Source organism: Macrobrachium nipponense, chromosome 13 (assembly GCF_015104395.2).
Source record: "Macrobrachium nipponense isolate FS-2020 chromosome 13, ASM1510439v2, whole genome shotgun sequence".
Classification (NCBI taxonomy): domain Eukaryota; kingdom Metazoa; phylum Arthropoda; class Malacostraca; order Decapoda; family Palaemonidae; genus Macrobrachium; species Macrobrachium nipponense.
In genome coordinates, this window is record NC_087206.1 from 82,002,854 (window position 1) to 82,025,353 (window position 22,500).

The 22,500-nt window shown below is 34.4% G+C and overlaps 2 protein-coding genes across 3 annotated transcripts in view; both read right to left on the bottom strand.

Moving 5' to 3' along the window:
- The window catches only part of LOC135225893 (ligand of Numb protein X 2-like), a 66,192-nt gene that overhangs the window by 17,331 nt on the left and 26,361 nt on the right, over positions 1 to 22,500 (bottom strand). The gene's annotated exons all lie outside the window — the stretch shown is intronic.
- Positions 14,957 to 22,500, bottom strand: part of LOC135225377 (uncharacterized) — an 18,029-nt gene continuing 10,485 nt past the window's right edge. The window contains exons 2-5 of the mRNA XM_064264709.1: positions 22,407 to 22,500; positions 21,175 to 21,354; positions 20,623 to 20,660; positions 14,957 to 15,368 (exon numbers count right to left, since the gene is read on the bottom strand). The exon at positions 22,407 to 22,500 is cut by the window's right edge and continues 5 nt beyond it. Coding sequence (XP_064120779.1) covers positions 14,957 to 15,368; positions 20,623 to 20,660; positions 21,175 to 21,354; positions 22,407 to 22,500 — 724 coding nt within the window. The remainder of the gene's footprint in view (positions 15,369 to 20,622; positions 20,661 to 21,174; positions 21,355 to 22,406) is intronic.

Genomic DNA, 22,500 nt, shown 5'->3' on the forward strand with positions numbered 1-22,500 from the left:
ATATATATATATATATATATCTATATATATATATATATATATATATATATATATATATATATGAGATTATAATCACTTTAGCACGTGATTCGTTTATCACACATATCCATAGGTGACAAATAATAGACAGGGTGTAGGACCTACATCCTGTCTAATGTTTTTTCACCTGTGGATATGTGTGATATATATATATATATATATATATATATATATATATATATATATATATATATATATATATATAACCGATGATATCCCATTTACATATTTTCATTTCTCCGACGTCTTCCGCAAAAACGGCTGATGATATTAGAAAGGGTTCGTGACGTTCACCGAAGGTCACTTCCTGTGTAGATAGGGATCAGTGGAGGCAGCTCAAGGTAGGTAAATTACCTGGCAATCACCGAGTAGGGTTATTCGATGGGTCCCTGAAAAGTTTTCCGGTGAACGCTTCAGTGACCGTTTTTTTTTTTTTTTTTTTTTTTTGCATGTTATGGAAAGTTGCATAAAATCCCGAGGTTATATTTTTTAATAAAATCCGGAAGAAGGTTTTGTAAAATTCTATGCAGACATTTCATAACATCGTGAAGAAAGTTTGATAGATCCCAAAGAAAGTTTCAAAGAATCCTGTAGAAAGTTTGGTAAACCCTAAAGAAAGTTTTATAAGATCCTGAAGAAAGTTTGGTAGATCCTAAAGAAAGTTTCATATCCTGAAGAGAGTTTGGTAAATCCTAAAGAAAGTTTTATAGACTCCTGAAGAAAGTTGGGTAAATCCTAAAGAAAGCTTTATAGAATCCTGAAGAAAGTTTGGTAAATCCTAAAGAAAGTTTTATAGGATCCTGAAGAAAGCTTGGTAAATCCTATAGAAAGTTTGGTAAACCCTATAGAAAGTTTTTTAGAATCCTGAAGGAAGTTTGGTAAATCCTATAGAAAGATTTTTAGGATCCTGAAGAAAGTTTGGTAAATCCTAAAGAAAGTTTTATAAAATCCTGAAGAAAGTTTGGTAAATCCTATAGAAGGTTTTATAGAATCCTGAAGAAAGTTTGGTAAATCCTAAAGTAAGTTTCATATCCCGAAGAAAGTTTAGTAGATCGTAAAGAAAGTTTCATAAATCCTGAAGAAGCTTTCAGAGAAGCCTGAAGAAAGTTTCATAAAATCCGGTAGAAAGTTTCATAAAATCCTGAGAAAAGTTTCGTAAATCCTAAAGAAAAATTCATAGACACCTGCAAAGAGTTTCATACAATCCTAAAGAAAGTTTCTTAAATTCTGAAGAAAGTTTCATAAATCCTAAAGAAAGTTTCATAAAATCCTGAAGATATTTTCATAAATCTTGCAGAAAGTAACATAAAATCCGGAAGAAAGTTTCGTACATAACGTCCTGAAGAAAGTTTCATATATAACATCCCGAAGAAAGTTTCATAAATCCTGAAGAAAGTTTGGTAAATCATAAAGAAAGTTTCATAACATCGTGAAGAAAGTTTGGTAAATCCTATAGAAAGATTCATAGAATCCTGCGGAAAGTTTCATGAAATCCTGAAAAAAATTGTCATAATATTCAGAAGAAAGTTTTGTAAATCCTAAAGAAAGTTTCGTAGAATCCTGCAGAAAGTTTGGTAAAATCCTAAAGAAAGTTTCATAGAATCGTGCGGAACGTTTTGTAAAATCCTGAAGAAAGTTTCATAAATCCTGAAGAAAGTCATATAATCTGAAGAAGGCTTCATTAAATCCTGCGGCAAGTTTGGTAAATCCTAAAGAAAGTTCCATAAAATCCTGAAGAAGTTTTTGTGAAGACGAGCCATCCGAACAGGTGATAATCCTGATCACAATTCGTCCGACTCAGTCTTCCCAGACAATCAAACCTAAATTCAGAGAACACTGGATCCACGCTGGTTTAAACATCAAGGACAGCATCATTTACAATACCTTGATAAGTGGTCTGGTGAATTATATATAGCGTTGGTTAATCAAATATGTTAATCTGCCTTCCTGAATTTGTTCTCGTCCTTGGTAACCAAAGAAATCTGACTTTATTATTATTATTATTATTATTATTATTATTATTATTATTATTATTATTATTATTATTATTATTATTATTATTATTATTCAGAAGAATGACGAGGAAGTAAAGTGAAATACAGAAAGAAGTGATCCAGCTTATCAAAAAATAAAACATTAATTAATAAGTAGATTTAAAAAAAAGTATTAAAAAAGTACTGATTGTGTTATTGTAATAACCGAAATGCCACCTTAACATTTCGATCCATTCATACTTTCTTTTTCTTTTTGGATACGCATGTCACAGCAAAGTCTGAAACGCAAATTGAGAAATGAATTATATACCGTTCTGATATACCGGGTGCGAGTTCGAATCGTGCTGCGGACGCCAGAATGTCTTCATATTGCTTCCTCATATGGATCTCAGGCTTTGCGGTGACAAACTTCCCCAAAAAGTGTGAAGAAATGGAGCAGTTAAAGAGGGCGTTGTGGAGATTACCAAACATACTTGATTAACTTGAACAGACGCTTACATTATTTCTGTTAATCTGCACAGAAATTGTTTTTCTGAATTTTATTGATATTTTAATGATGAAAACGAACAATAACTACCAACAATTAATTGCGGGGGGGGGGGGGAGCTTCCATTGATATTTTAACTGTGATAATGAATAATATCTACCAGCAATTTTTTTAGGCCTCAGTTTATATTTTAATTATGGTAATGAATATCGTCTACTAGCATTTTTTTGGCCTCATTGGATATTTTAATGATGATAATGAAAAAATATCTACCAGCAATTTTTGGGGGACCCTCAATTAATATTTTAATTTTGATAATGAATAATATCTAACAGCAATTTTTAAGGGTTCTCAATTGATATTTTAATTATGATAATGAATAATATCTACCAGCAATTTTGGGGGGACTCAGTTGATAGTTTAATTATGACATTGAATAATATCTACCAGCAATTATTTTAGGCCTCAGTTGATATTTTTATTATAATAATGAATATCGTCTACCAGAAAATATTTGGGGCCCTCAATTGATATTTTAATTGTGATGAATAATATCTACCAGCAGTTTTATTGGGGGGGCCTCAATTAATATTTTAATTATGATAATGAATAATATCTACCAGCAATTTTTGGACCTCAATTGATATTTTGATTATGATAATGAATAATATCTACCAGCAATTTTTGGACCTCAATTGATATTTTGATTATGATAATGAATAATATCTACCAGCAATTTTTAGACCTCAATTGATATTTTGATTATGATAATGAATAATATCTACCAGCAATTTTTGGGAGTGCATCATTGATATTTTAATTACCAGCAATTTGGGCGGGGTGCTTCAATTGATATTTTAATCATGATAATGAATAATATCTACCAGAAATTTTGGGCCGGTCTCAATTGATATTTTAATTGTGATAATGAATAACATTTACCAGCATTTTTTTTTGGGGGGGGGTGGGGGTTTGGGCTCAATTGATATTTTATGATTATGATAATGAATATCGTCTGCCTGTAGTTTACTATTAGCCTCACTGAAACGTTATTATTCTGTCTGTCCATAATAACATTTAAAAGCCAAACAGCGACAATTATTACATCAGCCGCCATCGACATTAGCAAGGAAACAACTTTATATTCCATGATAATTGTTCGTAATTAAAAAAAAAGGGTAATGGTGCGAGTTACTGATAGTTAACGAATTAATTTAATTACTGTTGATGGTATATCATTACCAGATATTGCTCCCTAATTAAAGGTCTTTTCAAATTAGCTGTCAGCCCCTAGGGCAATTAACTAGGATCATTAGCAACGTTTAATTTTAAATCAAGCGTTGCAATACATATTGTTTTCAATTATTCTTGTCTCATTGTTCGCTCTTATATTCAATTGTGCTCTTTCCCCTCCATTATTCAGTTGCGTCTGTCAGGGACTGTTTTTAATTTAATTTTTTTTTTTTTTTTTGCATCTCGATTTTGCAAGTGATAACACTGGCACATCCTTCTTATTGCGAATATGATAATGATTATCATTATTATGATTAATATATTGCCGTTAGTTTTTTTTTCCTTTTTTTTGGCTTTATGCATATCGATTTTACAATTGATAACACCGGCACTTCTTTGGCATTGTGATTATAATAATCAGAATTATTATAGTTAATATTTTTTTCCATTTACTTCTAACATTGCCTTAGTTTTGCTTCCTTTCTGTGTATTTCGTGTTTCATCCATTATTCCTTATCTGTCATTAGTTTTATTGTTTAATTTCAAAAGTCAAAATAGTTTTTTTTTCGATTATACTCATCTCATCCTTCAATTCCAAATGTAATAATACCTATTATTAATGCTGTTTGCGCATTGCTGTTAAATTTGTTGTTATAATTGTATTCAGTTATCAGTCCGATAATGTTTATCGCTGTTATTGATATTTGTCGATATATGAAAATCAATCAATAGCAATGACAGTTCATAATCTTCATTTTCTATGACTTTGATGTTAGTTGTTGATCCATATTAAAGTGAATGTCGAGCTAGCGGATTTTATGGCATAAATTGATTGATAAATTTTACCATTACTGTTCATACTTTGCTGTTCACTTTATGAACACTGTAAAGTCTTCATTCAGTTATAATTATGATATATCATGTTTTTTTATATTCTTCGAATTTATTAATAAAGTCGGTTTTGCTTTTTTTTAGTATTCACTTCATAACCTTATAAAGCTGATAATAAAACATTTAATACTAAAACCAAATTCATCCTTTTCTTATTAACACAAGATTTAATAATTATATTTCTGTCATGTAACATCTTTATTAAATTATTAATGCATTTTTTGTCATATGGTTATGGTATCACTTAGTACTGTTTATAAAAACACCTTCCCAAATTTTTTTTTTATTACTATTATTTTTTTCACTGACGATAATTCTCTTCTTAGAAGGAAACCGCCTTTGGCGGACTATCATACCCATTACTCACAACTGGTTACAATCATATCGCCCTTTAAAGAAAAGCAGACTATAGCCCCGCCACATCCCTTTCCATTTGCGAATATTCTGCGCATGCGTGGTGCGTTATAATATATATATATATATATATATATATATATATATATATATATATATATATATATATATATGTGTGTGCGTATATTACTATATACGTATATATATATATATATATATATATATATATATATGAATATATACATACGCAAACACACACACATATATATATGTATTCTATATATATATATATATATATAATATATATGTGTGGTGTATTGTGTGTGTGTGTGGTGTGTGTGTGTGTGTGTGTGTGTGTGGTGTTGTGTGTGTTGATGAGAGGAGAGAGAGTTATGAGTATGTACGTGCGCGCGCGTCCGTGTCGTTCACTTTGTCACCCTCTTTGTACCGATGTATAGCATATGTCTCACTGTAATTACACGTACACGACAGAGAAACCTCTAATCTGCTGTCCAATTCCGCTCCAATCCTAAAATCTACTTCTTTTTTTTTATAAGATCCAGTTACACCGTTCTTGTCATCACTTGGAGCTAAGTAGAGTCAATAGGTATACTTGTATGGGAAAATTACATCTTGCGTCCGTCGGAGGAGTTTCTTTTACCAATCCCTAGATGGCAGCAGCGCTGCGGTGTTGCTGACGCTACGCTATTTGTCTGTCTTCTGATTCTGCATCTCTTTATTTCTCCTCCTCCTCCTCATCCTCCTTTTCTCGATTGGAGGCGTGTTAATTGTTTCAAAATAAACATTTTTTCCAATATCTTTACGAAATTAAAATCTTTCCAACTGATTTGATTACTTCTAGTATCATTATTCAGCAGCTACAACTTTTTGTACGTAGTTCTGGTTCAGTGATTCGTGAATATATTTAGGTATATATATATATATATATTATATATATATATATATATATTTATAAATATATATATACACGTATATATTAATATATACTATAGTATATATATTATATATATATATATATATATATATATATTTGAGTTTTATAATTTAATAAAAATTATGCATTTTTACTGATGAAGTACTTCCCGGGAATCATTACGCTGTGATGATTTACGTCCTGGAATCAATTTATAGTTTTTCTTCTAGTGTTTATCTATTTGGTGATGCTTTCTTTTTATTCAGCTTTGAATTTTATTTTTTTTTATTCGACTTTGAATTTGGAAAGTTTGTTCATAGAAGTGCGCCTTTTCGTGGATGTATGTCCTCCCTTCTTTTAGAAATGTGTGTGTGTGTGTGTGTGTGTGTGTGTGTATACACTATATGTATATATTATATATATATATATATATATATTATATATATATATATATATATATATATATATATATATATATATATAGAGAGAGAGAGAGAGAGAGAGAGAGAGAGAGAGAGAGAGAGAGACCTTTTTATAAATATATCCAGTCACATTACAGACATATAACATACATCCACAAATAAACATACATGTTTATCCACACATACGCATATCGACATCTAGGTTTACTTCAGATACGAACACAGTCCCACGCACAAGCATACACACAAACACACAAACGCAAACAAGCATTCACACTGCGTTGTGAGAGCCCGGGCTGTTGACAGTAAGCCAACAAGCATGCAAAAACATACACATGCCACTAAGTGAAGGAGCTCTCTCTCTCTCTCTCTCTCTCTCTCTCTCTCTCTCTCTCTGCCCGTGTTCTGTATTATCCCAGACACGGTCGCAATACCAGAGAACATCCAGTACTGCATCATGCGTGACCGCTCTCTCTCTCTCTCTCTCTCTCTTTTAACATCTGTATTTCTTTCATTCTCTCATCTTCAAAATCTCTCTCTCTCTCTTTCATTCTCTCATCTTCAAAATTCTCTCTCTCTCTCTCTCTCTCTCTCTCTCTCTCTCTCTCTCTCTCTCTCTCTCTCTCTCTTCTTTAAAATCTCTGTATTTCTTTCATTCTCCCATCTTCAAAATCTCTCTCTCTCTCTCTCTCTCTCTCTCTCTCTCTCTTCTCTTCTTCTTCTTCTTCTTCGTCTCTCTCTCTCTCTCTCTCTCTCTCTCTCTCTCTCCTCTTCTTCTTCTTCTTCTTCTTTCTCTCTCTCTCTCTCTCTCTCTCTCTCTCTCTCTCTCTCTCTCTTCTTCTTCTTCTTCTTCTTCTTCTTCTTCTTCTTCTTCTCTCTCTCTCTCTCTCTCTCTCTCTCTCTCTCTCTCTTGCTGTCGGGAGAAGATGTACTGATGCAGAAAATGCGACAATTTCTCGCTAGGGAATTCTTTACCTAGTACAAGAGGGGCCAGGGCGGAAACGCCATTCCTCCAGTCTCCTTTTTTATCATTCAATCTCTCTCTCTCTCTCTCTCTCTCTCTCTCTCTCTCTCTCTCTCTCTCTCTCTCTCTCCTCTTAGGATTACGTGGAAACAATTCCTACGTTTATTCGTGTTTGCTCCTTCAGGATTACTCACGAATGTTTGGGTTGATGCGTGATTCGTGTGAAGAGAAACGACAGCATTATATTGTACTGATCTGTGAAAATCCTGGTTTGCCAAGAGTGTCAGCATTATGTATGAGATTTTATATTGTGTAAATTGATTACGTAAATATTTTGAGGCGCTCTTCGATATTTAGTCAAGCCTGATTAACCAGGAGAGTGTCAGCATTGTGTATGAGATTTCATATAATATGAATTGATTACGTAAATGTGTGAAAAAGTTTACGAAACGTTATTCGTTATTCTTAGTCTTTAGGTCTTTGGTTACGTTAAATTTCCCAACGTAATCCAGCGTTCTTCGTTAGATCTCTTCTAAAGTATTTCTACGATAGGTCAGTCCATTACATGATCAGCTCTTGATCAATTTGCGACAAAGTGGAAATGTGTCGAGAATCAGTAAGTTCGAATCAATATCTTTCGTTAAGTCTGCACGATTTGCCTCATAATAAAAATTCCATGATGAAATGGTTGGCAAGCGTTATTAACGAACCAGAAATCCTTAGGGTTAGTGACCCTTCCTTAAGCCCCTAGCTGCAACCCCTATTATTCATTTTACTGTACCTCCGTTGATATTCTCTTTTTTTACTTTCCATCCTTTCCTGACGTTTGATTCTTAGTGCAGCTGCGAGATTTTCCTCCTGTTACACCTTTCGAACGTTTTTTTTTCCCTGTCCATTTACGTTTCGTCTCTGATGACCTCATAGGTTCCAGCGCTTGGCCAAGAGGCTTTTAAATTTAAATATAAAATTATTTCGATTTCTCGTCGTATGACCAGTTGCAAATCCCTTACGGTACGAATGAACTAAGAATTTGCAAATTTGCATCGACGAATGAAATCCCGGGAAAATGTCGGCGTAGAATATAATTTTCAAGCGTTCGAATATAAATTAAATCAACCGAAATTCTTTGACACTGTCTCGATGAAACCTTCTGATATCAGAGGACAGTTAATTAAGGTGTGTTTGTGAGTCACCAATTCTAAAGAAGGACGAAGGGTAAACTTTTCTTGGGACTTAAGGTTACTGGTAACTAGTAGAATATTTGCATTTGCTTGTTTATTTATTTATTTATTTGTTTATGTTTCCGGAAGAAGTAGGAGCTGTAATAAATTCCAGTGTATATATATAATACACCCACATATTTATGTATATATATGTGTGTGTGTGTGTGTGTGTGTAAAATATACATACATACATGCATAAACATATTTATTATGAAATAGTGTACCCTTACGTAAAAACAAGGGACAGAGGCAAATGAAATTAGGCCATCGCAACAGTAAACTTGACCTGGAATAGAGCAGCGGTCACTTTATAAATTGTTATCGATTTCGTTAAGGGATACTGGTGGGGGGTGGGTGGGTATTGGGGTGGAGGGGTATTGGGGTGGGGTTGGGGGTGGTCAACTGTAAAATAGTTATCCATCAAGAGAAGTGACTGACAGACTGGCAGGATGATAGACTGACAAAAAAAAAAAAAAAAAAAAAAAAAAAAAAGTTTTTACGGACAGGGCGGAGGTATGGTTATGAACGAAGATATTCGTTTTTTTTTATCTTGTCTTTTCGTTATTTTCGTTTTAATTGCGATTACTGATGTATTCAACATTATCCAATTTTCATATTTTGCTTATGGTCATAAACAGCCGAGTCTGTCACCTTTGAAAGAGAGTCGTTGTTTATATATATATATATATATATATATATATATATATATATATATATATATATATATATATTCAAAGAAAGCCATTGAGTTTCATGCTTAAATTATAATATATTATCGTGAGATTATTTTGCGCAAAAGTAAACACACACAAATGTATGTATATAATATATACACACACATATGTATATATATAATAATATATATATATATATCTTAATATATACTATATAATCAATATATATATAATGCACATACATACATGCTACATACATACAAAACACTCCTTTATAAGTATTCCTCATCGTAAGAGTGAAATCGAATTCTTGCGTAATACGTAAATCTGGCATTTACCTCTCATTAAATATTTAGTACTTGAAGTCTTCTACGACTTAAGTGTGTAAGTATCTAAGTAAGCGAATGGCTGGGAGATCTTCCCCGATATTGAATATGCATGAAGCCAAATCGAGTTTGCTTATTTGAATCTGCGATCTCTTGAAATATTCTCAAACATTGAGGTTATTCCTGAACGTTGAAAATATTCCTAGCTATTTAAAATATTCCTAAATCTTTTAAAACATTCCTTAGCATTTCAATGTTCATAAACGTTGAGAATGTTCCAAAACATTTGAAAAATTCCTAAGCATTGAAAATTTTCCTAAACATTGAAAATATCCCTAAGCATTGAAAAATATTCCAAAACCTTGTAAACATTCCTTGACATTTCGAATGTTCCTAAACGTTGAAAACCTTTGAAATATTCCTACATATGTGAAATATTACTAAACATTTTAAATGTCCCTAAACATAGAAAATATTCCCAAACATTTTAAATATTCCCATATATTTGAAATATACCTAAACCTTTCAATTATTCCCAAACATTTTAAATATTCCTAAATATTTTAAATATTCCTAAATTTCAATTATTCCCAAACATTTCAATTATTCCTAAACGTTGAAAATATTCCTGAACACTTAAAATATTCCTCATTATTCAATGGTAAATCGTTCAAGTGTGAGAGGCCGGATTTCCTTGAATTTTATGCCGCTGACTTTATAGAGTTTTAGTTTATTTTCTATCAGTTTTTTCGGGTTCCTAAATGTGGCGTCTCATCGCTCAAGGTCATGTTTTTTTTATGGTTGTGCGCCTTTGCGTGTTTGCAATAAAACCTGCGGGGTTTAATAATAGACGCTTTCAGTATCCAACGCTCTTTAAATAATATTAATGACTATTTATTACTATAGTAGATTCACTTCAACCGTCCTTTTGATGTCTAGGCCAGTCCCTTACGACGCTCCTGATTGGCTGTTGATAAGCCAATCGCAGGGCTGGAAACTCTCAGTCTCTATCCAGAGTTCACATAGGTAGGATCTATGTTCCATCTCTCCTGAGGGATACGTCTTTCAAAAGTATCCCTCAGGAGAAGTGGAACATAAATCCTGCCTATATGAACTCTCTCGAGAGAGACTGAGAGTTTCCAGCCCTTTGATCGGCTTATTAACAGCCAATCAGGAGCGTCGTAAGGGACTGGCCTAGACATCAGATGCACGGTTGATGTGAATCTACTATAGGGGGTAATGCTGTCAGTGCACCTCACGCGGTGCACTATAGGCAATAATTAAGGTTCCTTGCAGCGTCCCTTCTTTAAAGCCCTAGCTGTTACAACCACTTTCATTCTTTTTACTGTACCTCCGTTCATATTCTGATGCGAGATTTGCCTCTTGTTACACCTTTCAAATCTTTTTTTTGCTTTCCATTTCCGTTTCAGCGCTGAATGACCTCATAGGTCCCAGTGTCCGGCCTTTGGCCTAAATCATATATTTCTCTCGAGGTCATGTTATGGTTGATAGCTTTGAGCATGGGCCTGTTAGTAATAATAATATAAGCTGTAACGATAATCGCTATGAATCGTTCTATTATTACTCTCTTAATCATATTAACCACTATGACTATTTCTCTAATGCTCTTTGAATATTAAGTATTCTCACGGGCTCTACATATCAGCCACTTATAAGTTCAGACTAATTTCCCGTTCTAATTAATATTCGATACGTATTAATAAATTAATTAAAAACTAATGTCCCGTCATGCTTGATATTCAGTGCATATTTCTAAATTTAAAAAAATTAATTTCCCGTCGCAATTAATATTTAATACGTCTTTCAAAAAAAAGAAAAAATCCTGTCACTATTAATATTCAATGCGTATTTCCAAATAAAAACTAGTTTCCCGTCGCTATTAATACTCGATACGTATTTCTTAATAAAAACTAGTTTTCCGTTACTATTGATATTCGATACGTATTTCCAAATAAAAACTAGTTTCAAGTCGCTATTAATATTCGATACGTATTTCTAAATAAAATAAAAAAACTCATTTCCCGTCACTATTAATATTCGATTCGTATTTCTAAATAAAAATTAGTTTCCCGCCGCTATTAATATTAGATTCGCATTTCTAAATTTAAAAAAAAAACTACTTTACCATAACGATTAACATTCAATACGTATTTCTAAATACAAAAATAATTTTCCATCACGATTGATATTCAATACGTATTTCTAAGTAAAAAAAATAATTTCCCATCACGATTGACATTCAATAAGTATTTCTAAATAAAAAAAAACAACTTTTCCATCATGATTAATATTCAATGCATATTTCTAAATAAAAAAAAAACACTTTCCCATAACGATTAATATTAAATACGCATTCTTAAATTAAAAAAAACTACTTTCCCATAACGATTAATATTAAATACGTATTCCTAAATAAAAAAAAACACTTTCCCATTACGATTAATATTAAATACGTATTCCTAAATAAAAAAAAACACTTTCCCATTACGATTAATATTAAATACGTATTCCTAAATTTAAAAACTACTTTCCCATAACGATTAATATTCAATATGTATTCCTAAATAAAAAAAAAACTACTTTCCCATAACGATTAATATTCAATACGTATTCCTAAATAAAAAAACTACTTTCTCATAACAATTAATATTCAATACGTATTCCTAAATAAATAAAAAAAAAACTACCTCCCCATCCCGAATGTATTCAATACATATTCCTAAAAAAAAAAAAAAAAAAAAAAAAAAAAAAAAAAACTACTACTTTCCCATCCCGAATGATATTCAATACATATCCCTAAAAATAAAAAAATAAGAAATAAAAATAGAATAAAAAAAAACTACTTTCCCATAACGATTAATATTCAATACGTATTCCTAAATAGAAAAAAATAATTTGCCATCACTAATGATATTCAATACATATTCATAAATGTAAAAGAGTAAATCTAAATATGAAATTAGCGGCCCAATACACTAATTTAATACTTTTGCCCTCAGTAAATTCCTCGGGTTACAAAGGTAATCGGGATTATTCGGAGAAAATTATAAGAGAGGGGGGGGGGAACCACCCACCCCCATCCGTCCCCCACCCCATGCCCCGCTCCAACTCGCTTATCCATTGAAGTCGAGGGGAAGTACCCGGAAGTGAATTTTCTATCAGTTAGTGGAATTGCTTCCATGAGAGCAAATTCTCCTGACTCGGTTCCACCCACTCCATTACTCCAGTCCAGTGCCTGGCGGGGGGGGGGGGGGGGGTGGGGGGGGGGAATCCACGTGACATTATTATTATTTTCTAAGAGGTCTTCTACAATAATAATAAAAAATAAAATATGTTGCGATTCATGTATAATTTAAAAATCGCAAAATTTTTATTGTTGTGTACCTCTTAGAACATTATATATACTCTTGCGATAGAGAGTTTTTCCCATTATTATTATTATTATTATTATTATTATTATTATTATTATATTATTATTATTATTATTATTATTATGGGTGGAAAAATCTACAAATGTGCATGTGTAGATATAAATCAAATATGTATACTATACGTATGATATATACGTATATATATAGTGGATATATACACACATACATATATATATATATAGTATATATATATATATATATATATATATATATATATATATATATATATCATATATATATATATATATTCTTCAGCTTCGTCATTGAAAGATTTACCATCATAACTGATATATTCTATTAATAGATGCGTAACACAATAAGACTATCAACAAGTCGGTTCAAATAAAGAAGTAATCCTTAAAGATATAAAAAGAAAGAAGCCTCACGCGTCACCGAACCGGTAAAGTCAAATAAATAGTAAATCTAACTTTAAAAAAAGAATAAACCAAAATGGCGATATTTCTGTATAAAAAGATGAAACAGTCTGTCTGAATCTCCACGCGGAAACTTTGAGATTACTGAAGCGTTTCGAAAAAAATAAAATAAATAAAAATAAAAAAAAACTAGACGGGTAATAGTATTCTCTGGGCGGACCTTGCATTCCAAATAAGGCCATTTGAATTTAAAGGAGGTCACTTATTTTTTTTTTTCAGCTACGTTGGAAAACCTACTTTTTATAAAAGTTCTTTTATTGAACGGAATAACTGATGAACAAGAGAATAAAGGACGGATAAATGATGAAGATTATAATGACTGTTGTTATACTATATTATGTTGATCATGACGTTTATAATGACTGCATTTGTATACGATACAAAGATCATGTTTTTAACGGAAATGAAAAAAACAGATGAATAGCAACGATAGTGATGATGATATTACTGATGATGAAGATTATAATGACTGCGGTTGTATGTTGATTATGAAGTCTATAATGACTGCAGTTGTATGTGATACAAAGCCAATGATTTTAACCGAAATGAAAGAACGTATGGACAGTGATTATAATGATATGACTGATGGTGAAGAACATAATGACAGCTGTTATATATTATGTTGATAATGACATTTATAATGACTGCATTTATATGTGATATAAAGATGATGATGTTAATAGAAATGACAGTGATAATGAAATAAATGTCATAATAGATAGTCGACTACAATTATGCATTACGTTATTAAACCATATTAAAATACATTTGTAAGTTAATCATTCATTATATACCATAAGCAATGTAAATTCTATCCGTTATACCTAAATTTTTTAATAAACATATATTTATCATTAAAACTTAGAGAAATATACATATGTATTATGTATATATACATAAATACGCACATGCATACACACACATACATATATATATATAATATATATATATATATATATATATATGTGTGTGTGTGTGTGTGTGTGTGTGGTGTGTGTGTGTGCGTATACACACATATAGTAAATACCGCCATAAAATAAGCCAAACTGTTCTCAGTCTGAATATGATTAGATTTTTTAGTTTTTAAATCTATTAACTTTAAATCTATCAACTTTAAATCTATTAACTTTAAATCTATTAATTTTAAATCTATTAACTTTAAATCTATTAACTTTAAATCTATTAACTACTACGAGCAAAACCTCGTGTACTGCCTCAAGGCTGACAAAATATTAAAAAAAAAAAAATACTGAACAAAAACGAAAAATAAATTGGAAAAACTAATCTATGAAAAGTGAAGACATATTTTTAAACACTTAAAAAAATGGGTGATTGAAAAACTCGAGAAATCCCCCAAAATTCTCGGGAAGGAAAGAATGGGGGGAGGGGGAGGTGGAGGGGAAAACAAAGGCAGAGAGTCATAATCCGCCAACTCAGCAAATCAGTCTCCCCCTCCCCCTCCCCTTCCCCCTCCCCATTTCTAACTAGAGCGACTTAATGCAAGGTAGTATAGTAGTGTCTGACCGCCTCTACGGAATACTTAGAAGGTCTCCCCGAAGAACAAAGGGAAGAACATAAGAAGAAGAAGAAGAAGAATAAGGAGAGGTAGAAGTAGAAGACGGAGCTGAAGAAGAGGAAGAAGAAGAAGAGGTAGAAAACGGAGCAGAAGAAGAAGAGGTAGAGGACGGATCATAAGCAGAAGAACAACAAGAAGTAGAAGGAGAAGAAGAGGTAGAAGACGGACCATAAGTAGAAGACGGAGCATAAGAAGAAGAAGAAGTAGAAGACGGAGCATAAGAAGAAGAAGAAGTAGAAGACGGAGCATAAGAAGAAGAAGAAGTAGAAGACGGAGCATAAGAAGAAGAAGTAGAAGACGGAGCATAAGAAGAAGTAGTAGTAGGCGGAGCATAAGAGAAGAAGAGGAAGAAGTGGAAGACGGAACTGAAGAAAAAGTAGAAGAGGCAGAGAAGAAGAAGAAAAAAAGGACAAAAAAAATAAAAGACACAAAATAAGAATAATAAGAAGCGGAAGAAGAGGAGGAAAAAGAAGAAGAAGAAGAAGAAGTAGAAGACGGAGCAGAAGAAAAAGTAGAAGAGGCCGAGAAGAAGAAGAATAAAAAGACAAAAAAAATAAGAAGACACAAAATAAGAATAATAAGAAGCGGAAGAAGAGGAGGAGGAAGAAGAAGAAAAAGAAGAAGAAGAAGAAGCCCCTTCAAACCGCCTAAATAAAAATAAATCCACTTACACGGGCGTCCCGCCGCCGCCCGCGCGCCGACGTCTAAATAAAGGAAGGGGGAAAGGTTTACCAGGAACTGGTCGATGGTTTTTAATAATGGCTTCTGGCTTTCTAGTATAGGTTTCTGCGCCTCGCTCCAGGCTACCGGGAAAATGTTCCCACGGGGGTTAGGGGGGGGTGGGGATTTAGGGGAGGGAGTTTGGTAAGGAGGGGTTTGAAGGTAGGAAGATTGGTATGGGGTGGCTGAGGGTAGGGGGAAATGGTAGGAAAGGAGTGAGGGTAGGGGGAATAGTACGTAAAGGTATTGAGGGGAGGGGAATGATAAGGAATGGGTGAGGGAAGGGGGAATAGTAGGTAAGGGTTTTGAGGGGAGGGGGAATGGTAAGGGGTCTGGTTTTAGGGGTTTAAGAGTGTGGAAATGGTGGGGGGGGGTTGGTTGAGGGGAGGGGGTAGGGGGGTTTTATGCTTTTTCTGGAAAGGTCGTCGGGGGCAGCCAGCGTGGCGCCATTGATGAGTTATTTGCTTGTACCAAACTGGCGTTGCAATAGTAAAGGTTATTGGGGGAGTTAGTTTGCAAATGACAATAACAGTAGTAACGATTATTATTATTATTATTATATATTATTATTATTATAGTAACTAAATAGTATCAACCATAATGTATTATTATTATTAAGTAAGGTACATTAGTAACAACTATATTATTATTATTATTATTATTATTATTATTATTATTATTATTATTATTATTATTATAGTAACTAATATCAACAATAAAGTAGTATTATTATTTAGTAACAGTAGTAACATCCATAATGTATTATTATTATTATTATTATTATTATTATTGTTATTATTATTATTATTATTGTAAACATGTACTCATGGGACCTTGATCAGCTTTATGGCTTGAGTCGCGTAACTGACATTCCAGACTGGAGATTACGGAAAAGAGAGAGAGAGAGAGAGAAACGAATCTCTCTCTCTCTCTCTCTCTCTCTCTCTCTCTCTCTCTCTCCATACACCGTACTTGATCCAACCGCTAATTTGCCTGGGATGATGGGATCTGCCGTCGCCTCCTCTCAAGTGCAACAGAGTAGAATTCGTCAGTCACTAAATTATCTAGACAGGTACCACTGACGCAAAACGAGCTACCCCTAATCACAACAACAAAAAATAAATAAAAAAAAAAACGTATAGAGAAACAATAGCAAAAGACCGGACAAGAAAAAAGAAGAGATCAGGCATGCGCAAATCGTCCCTGTCATTTGATATCCCGTCTGCCTTTGTGAGTGCGTATATGTTTTTTTTTTTCGCTAGCAGAATGCGTTTGCTAAGTGACTGTGAAATTGGTCATGTGTGTTTGTTCGACAGGTTCTTGCTACGTGTATCTGCGTCGTGTGTGTGTTTTTACTTTCGTTTTTTTTTGTTTTTTTTTTTTATCATACGTGTCCATCGGAGTGGATCGAAGGCCAACCCAGATTCTGTAACCCAATCAGATGGCAAATTACTTTAATGGCCACTTTATTTCTTATGTCCATATCGGTGCGTTTGTACTTAACGGCCTTTTCAAAACAAGGTAGCTTGATCGAGTTCTATTTTATCTTTAAAGTTTTCCCCCCAACTAACTTCTAAAACATATGAAACACCACTCTGATAAATGCGATTGAGTGACCAACTTCGGTGGCCTTATCAGAAAGGCAGTATAATAGATTTAAATTCCAACATTTGAAACGTGACTCTGATAACTGCGATTTCGTAACCTCCCCGAGAGGCCTCTTATGTCAAAATGTCAGCCAGCCTAGAATTTGGTGACATGGAATCGTAAATGTCAGCCAGCCTAGAATATGGTGACACGGATGATACCAGATCTGGTTAGGAGTCTAGGTTACTATACGAAGAACAAGACTCCTACACCGTCACGTACGAGTCAAATGAACGTCCTCAAGGAGGGCTGAGGATGCTGTGCTACGACATGTACGACATGTACAATCCTTTCCATACCCCGAGATGAAATCTCATCCCCATCATTTTCCCGCCAGTATTACGGTTTCGTTTTGCAGAGCAACGCTCTCAGCCTTTTTTAGCCTTCTCGTAAAGGTATCCAGAACGTGTTCCTTAGACCTTGGTGTTGTCAGAGCTCCTCTTGGTGGTACGCGATTCCTGTCATTCCGGACAAAAAAAAAAAAAAAAAAAAAAAAAAAAACGGGGACGGGATTCAGATTGGGAGGTGCGGCCTATACGGAGTTTCAAGTGACATCAATTTCGTTTAGAGGGAGACTATACTTTTTTTTTCATCTGTCCATCGGCCTGTGGTGTTTTATATGGTAACACTGCGTCCCGGGCTTTAAATAGTTACGCTATGTGTAAGTTTTAGGTAAATAAAAGGATATCTGGGTGTACATTTGCAACTGAAAAGTGTTTTAAGATTTACTGTATGCGAATTACACCGTTAATATTCGAAATAGGATATTATTATAATCGTTGAATGTAAGCTGAATGTAACTATCTAAAGCCCGGGACGCAGTGTTACCGTACAAAAACACCACAGGCGGATGGACAGATGAAAAAAAACAGAGTATAGTTGAACGATGGTAATAAGAAGTCTCTCTCTCTCTCTCTCTCTCTCTCTCTCTCTCTCTTATAATACAGCCATTTGACATATGTTACTAGAGGTAGACTAGAGAACAAATACAATGCGAAGCCATGAATATGATCCCTTCCTTATTCTCTCTCTCTTTCTCTCTCTCTCCCTCTCTCTCTCTCTCTCTTTCTGATGTGCCCATTTCACTTATTTAAATAATATTTACTGGACATATAGTAGAGAATGCATATGACATACCACAAATATAATCTCTCTCTCTCTCTCTCTCTCTCTCTCTCTCTCTCTCTCTCTCTCTCTCTCCTGCAGTCATTCCACATATTTTAAATAATATTTACTGTGGGTACAGTAGAGAATAAATATGAGAAGTCAAATATTTAATCATTCTCTCTCTCTCTCTCTCTCTCTCTCTCTCTCTCTCTCTCTCTCTCTCTCTCTCTCTCTCTCCTGGTGCGGCCGCCAAACCCCCCAATTTAGAACGAAGCGTGTACTTGAATCCACATGAAATACTATCATGTACAATTTTATGACCTTTTAGCCCGCACTCAAGAATATCAGGAACGGTGTTTTCCAAAGTTTTAGTTTTTTCAATATAAAAGCTATTGATATGCAAATTACCTCTACACGTTATTGAAACGACTAATTTTGCTTGTATCTCATCAAGTTCTGATTTTTTCTTTCTTCTTCTTTTTTTGACCTTATAAGATAGACGTACTTCTATCCGTGTTTTCGTGCCCAGTGGTTAATTAAGCATGTACTCGCATACATTTGATATGAATGTTTTACAAATGTAGGTTTGCTTTTTTATTAACTTACTAATAATATGTCGGTAGAGCCTCTGACAATGATGTTATGGATCAGGTTCGGTTTATTAATGCCTGTTTTTTGTTAGTTAGCAAGATTGTGCACAAAAAGTTCCGTCTCGATTTTTACGAGACTTGTCTGAAGCGTTGGCGGTACAGTAAAAGAGGTCACTAGTTTCGTGGTGGCTGCAGTGAAAGTACTGAAATTGGACAGCCACTCCGACCTGCAGATTGATGTCTGGTCAGCGAAGACAGTTCACAGACTTTCTCAAAGTCTTGTTCCTCGTTACTGCCTGCAGATGGCAACACCCCCCCCCAAAGAGTCACTTAATTGTCTTTGCTTCTCTGAAAAAAAGAACTATGCTTAACAACTCAATGCTTTCTCAGTACAGCCAGCGTGCCATGGACAGTTATTTGCTTTTAGAAAAAAGTAATATTCCAAGCTGCGAGGGAGTGAAGTTCTCTGTGTATGTTTTTCGTTAATCTGCATGAAATGTGGATCGTTGGAGGGCACATTAAAATTGGCATATGCATTTTTGCTCTCTGATAAGTCTGAAGTGAGATGGAAACCCATTCTGTTTTTACTTTTCCTCCAATGGAGATGTCTCGCATATTTTGCCTATTTACAGTTTATTCAAGATGCTCTTAAATTAACTAAACGGCGATTTTGAATTCTTCTGAATTATTCGTTATACTTAACCTTGAAAACTCGGGTACAAAAGTTCTGAAAGCGGTTACTATGCAAATAGATTTTATGAAAAATGCCTTTGTAAGATGCCACGATGGAACCCTGCTTAGTATTGCTAGGTAAAGTTTAGAGGTCACCAAATTGTCCACATACCAGATTATACATATCAAAGCCTGCCACCAGCTACAACAATGTTTAAATGTCCCCTGAAGGAAAAAAACACATAGATAACTGTATTAATCTGCATTTACGTCGGCGTTTTCGAGCACTCTTGCATTAAGTATGCCTACAAGGTATGCCATTTGCTGCTTACCACTGAATATTTATATACCTGCTCATTTCGTAAGCAGTAACACACACACACACACTTTTCACAAGTGAAAGCCTTCACATTCGAATTCCAAGCAGTTGGCGACCTATCGATTTTTTTTTTTTTTGTGCTAAACCTGGCGTTGCAATAACTTGGAGGAATTTGGCATACGCCATTAAGATACTGCGCTTCTTTTGAACCTTGTATTGATTGAGCGTATGGTAGTGGACACCAGCTTGGAAAAACAGAATTGGCGAGAATAGTGGAAGGGGCATCAGATCTCTGTCAATCTATCAACTATATCGTCATCGTTATTTTATTTATCCAAGGATACAACATTAATAGTTTCATTTGTTGCGTCTGTGATTGCCTGTTATAGAGATTTAGCAGGATTGCGCAAAAAGTTATTTGAAGACTTTACATATATTTGACCATAGTGGCGACTCATGAATGACAGTGATTAGATTTTTGGAGAGCTGTGAGTGTATCTTCTCTAGGAACCTTTTTGGTTGGGGGTAGGGGGAAGGTGTGTAGGGCTGGGTTGAATGGCTCACCCTTGTGTCAAATATTCCAGACCCCAGAAACTGGAAGCCTGGGGACCATTAACTTAAATTTTTGGCAGACAGATTTCATAATTACAACCATCAAAGAGTTTTTGTTTTCTTGATTTTATCTCTTACTTTGAGAGAGAGAGAGAGAGAGAGAGAGAGAGAGAGAGAGAGAGAGAGAGAGAGAGAGAGAGAGACCCCTCCCCACATTTCTTCCCTCGTTAGCACAAAAGTGACCCGTCTGCTAATAAATTTTGATTAATTTCTGGAATATTATTAAATTACTCATCCTTCAGAGAGAGAGAGAGAGAGAGAGAGAGAGAGAGAGAGAGAGAGAGAGAGAGAGATATTTGGACAAAACTGAATCGTCCTCTGATAACTTTTGTTTAATTTGTAGAAAAAAATGGAACAAAAATTAAAACTTGTCATTATCTGCTTACTCATCTTCCAGCGAGAGAGAGAGAGAGAGAGAGAGAGAGAGTGTGGGAGAATATGTAGATATGACACGCAAATACCCACATCAATGTTCTCCCCTAAATTAGTGAAATCAGTCCATACCTTGAGCAGAGAAAACATTATGAAAGCAGTAGCAGAAGCAGAAGCGTCAAGAGCATCAGTAGTAGGAGTAGGAGCATTAGCAGTAGTAAGAGTAGCTCTAGTAGTAGTAGTAATAGCAGTAGTATTAAAGCAGAAGGGCCCATTAACGATTATTCCGAAACTTCCATACGAACGACGGGGCTGAATCGAAACAGAATCTTGAGTTTTGAATAGAGTTATTTATGTTCATCTCTAGAAAAAAAATAAAAACGGGTTTGAAAGTATTTTTAATTATTAGGTTTTTTTTTTTTTTTTTTTTTTTTTGCTTTAATAAACGCGGAGTTTCAGGTATATTCAGGGGAGGATTATGGGAAAAAAGGGGGTCGTTGAGTCTATGGCGCTAAAGGCAGAGTTAATTAGTAGACAGTTCCACGAGTGAGGCATACGGTGTTGAATGGTCGGTTTTCTGGTCAAATAAAGGTCGTCCGTTATTCGTGGTTGAAAAAAAATTGGTAATTAAATGTTGGCAGAGGAGTCTCTCTCTCTCTCTCTCTCTCTCTCTCTCTCTCTCTCTCTCTCTCTCTCTCTCTCTAGTGCAGCCGTTTGACCTATTTTGCTGGAGCTCTCTCTCTCTCTCTCTCTCTCTAGTGCAGCCGTTTGACCTATTTTGCTTGAGGTAGATTACGGAATGAGTATAATGAGAAGCTACGATGTCTCTCTCTCTCTCTCTCTCTCTCTCTCTCTCTCTCTCTCTCTCTCTCTCTCTCTTAGCGCTACTTTTTGACATATTTTACTGGAGGTAGAGTAGACAGTAAATGTGATGAGAAGCCAAGAATGTAACCTGTTCTTCTCTCTCTCTCTCTCTCTCTCTCTCTCTCTCTCTCTCTTCCTTCCAGCCAGATGCCCTGGAATGTGAGCTATGCTGCTGGAAAGCAGCACGGGAAAAACATTCCGAAAAAGGGTGACAGAAGCTTTGCAAAAATTTATCTTGGTCTCTTTTACCCAAAAGAAGTTAGAAATTAGATAGAATCATAATCTTTTCTCTTAACTAATTGCCATATTTATTTTGCGACATTTGAAAAATAAATCATTATGATTGTTTCATTAGATGAAAAGGAAGAAAATAATACAACACCATGTAAAATATTAAGAATTATTTTTAAATATAAAGAAAATGAAATGATACTCATGAACTTCTTATCCATTGATAGTATTAAGTCAGCACTCAACTCTGGAGATACAAAATCATTTACGTGGAGGGAGGTATATAGTCCCAAGACCAGGAAAACATGGGTGGGTAGAGAGTTCGAGACTTCTGAACACCAGACAGGCAGGCTGGCAGTTCCA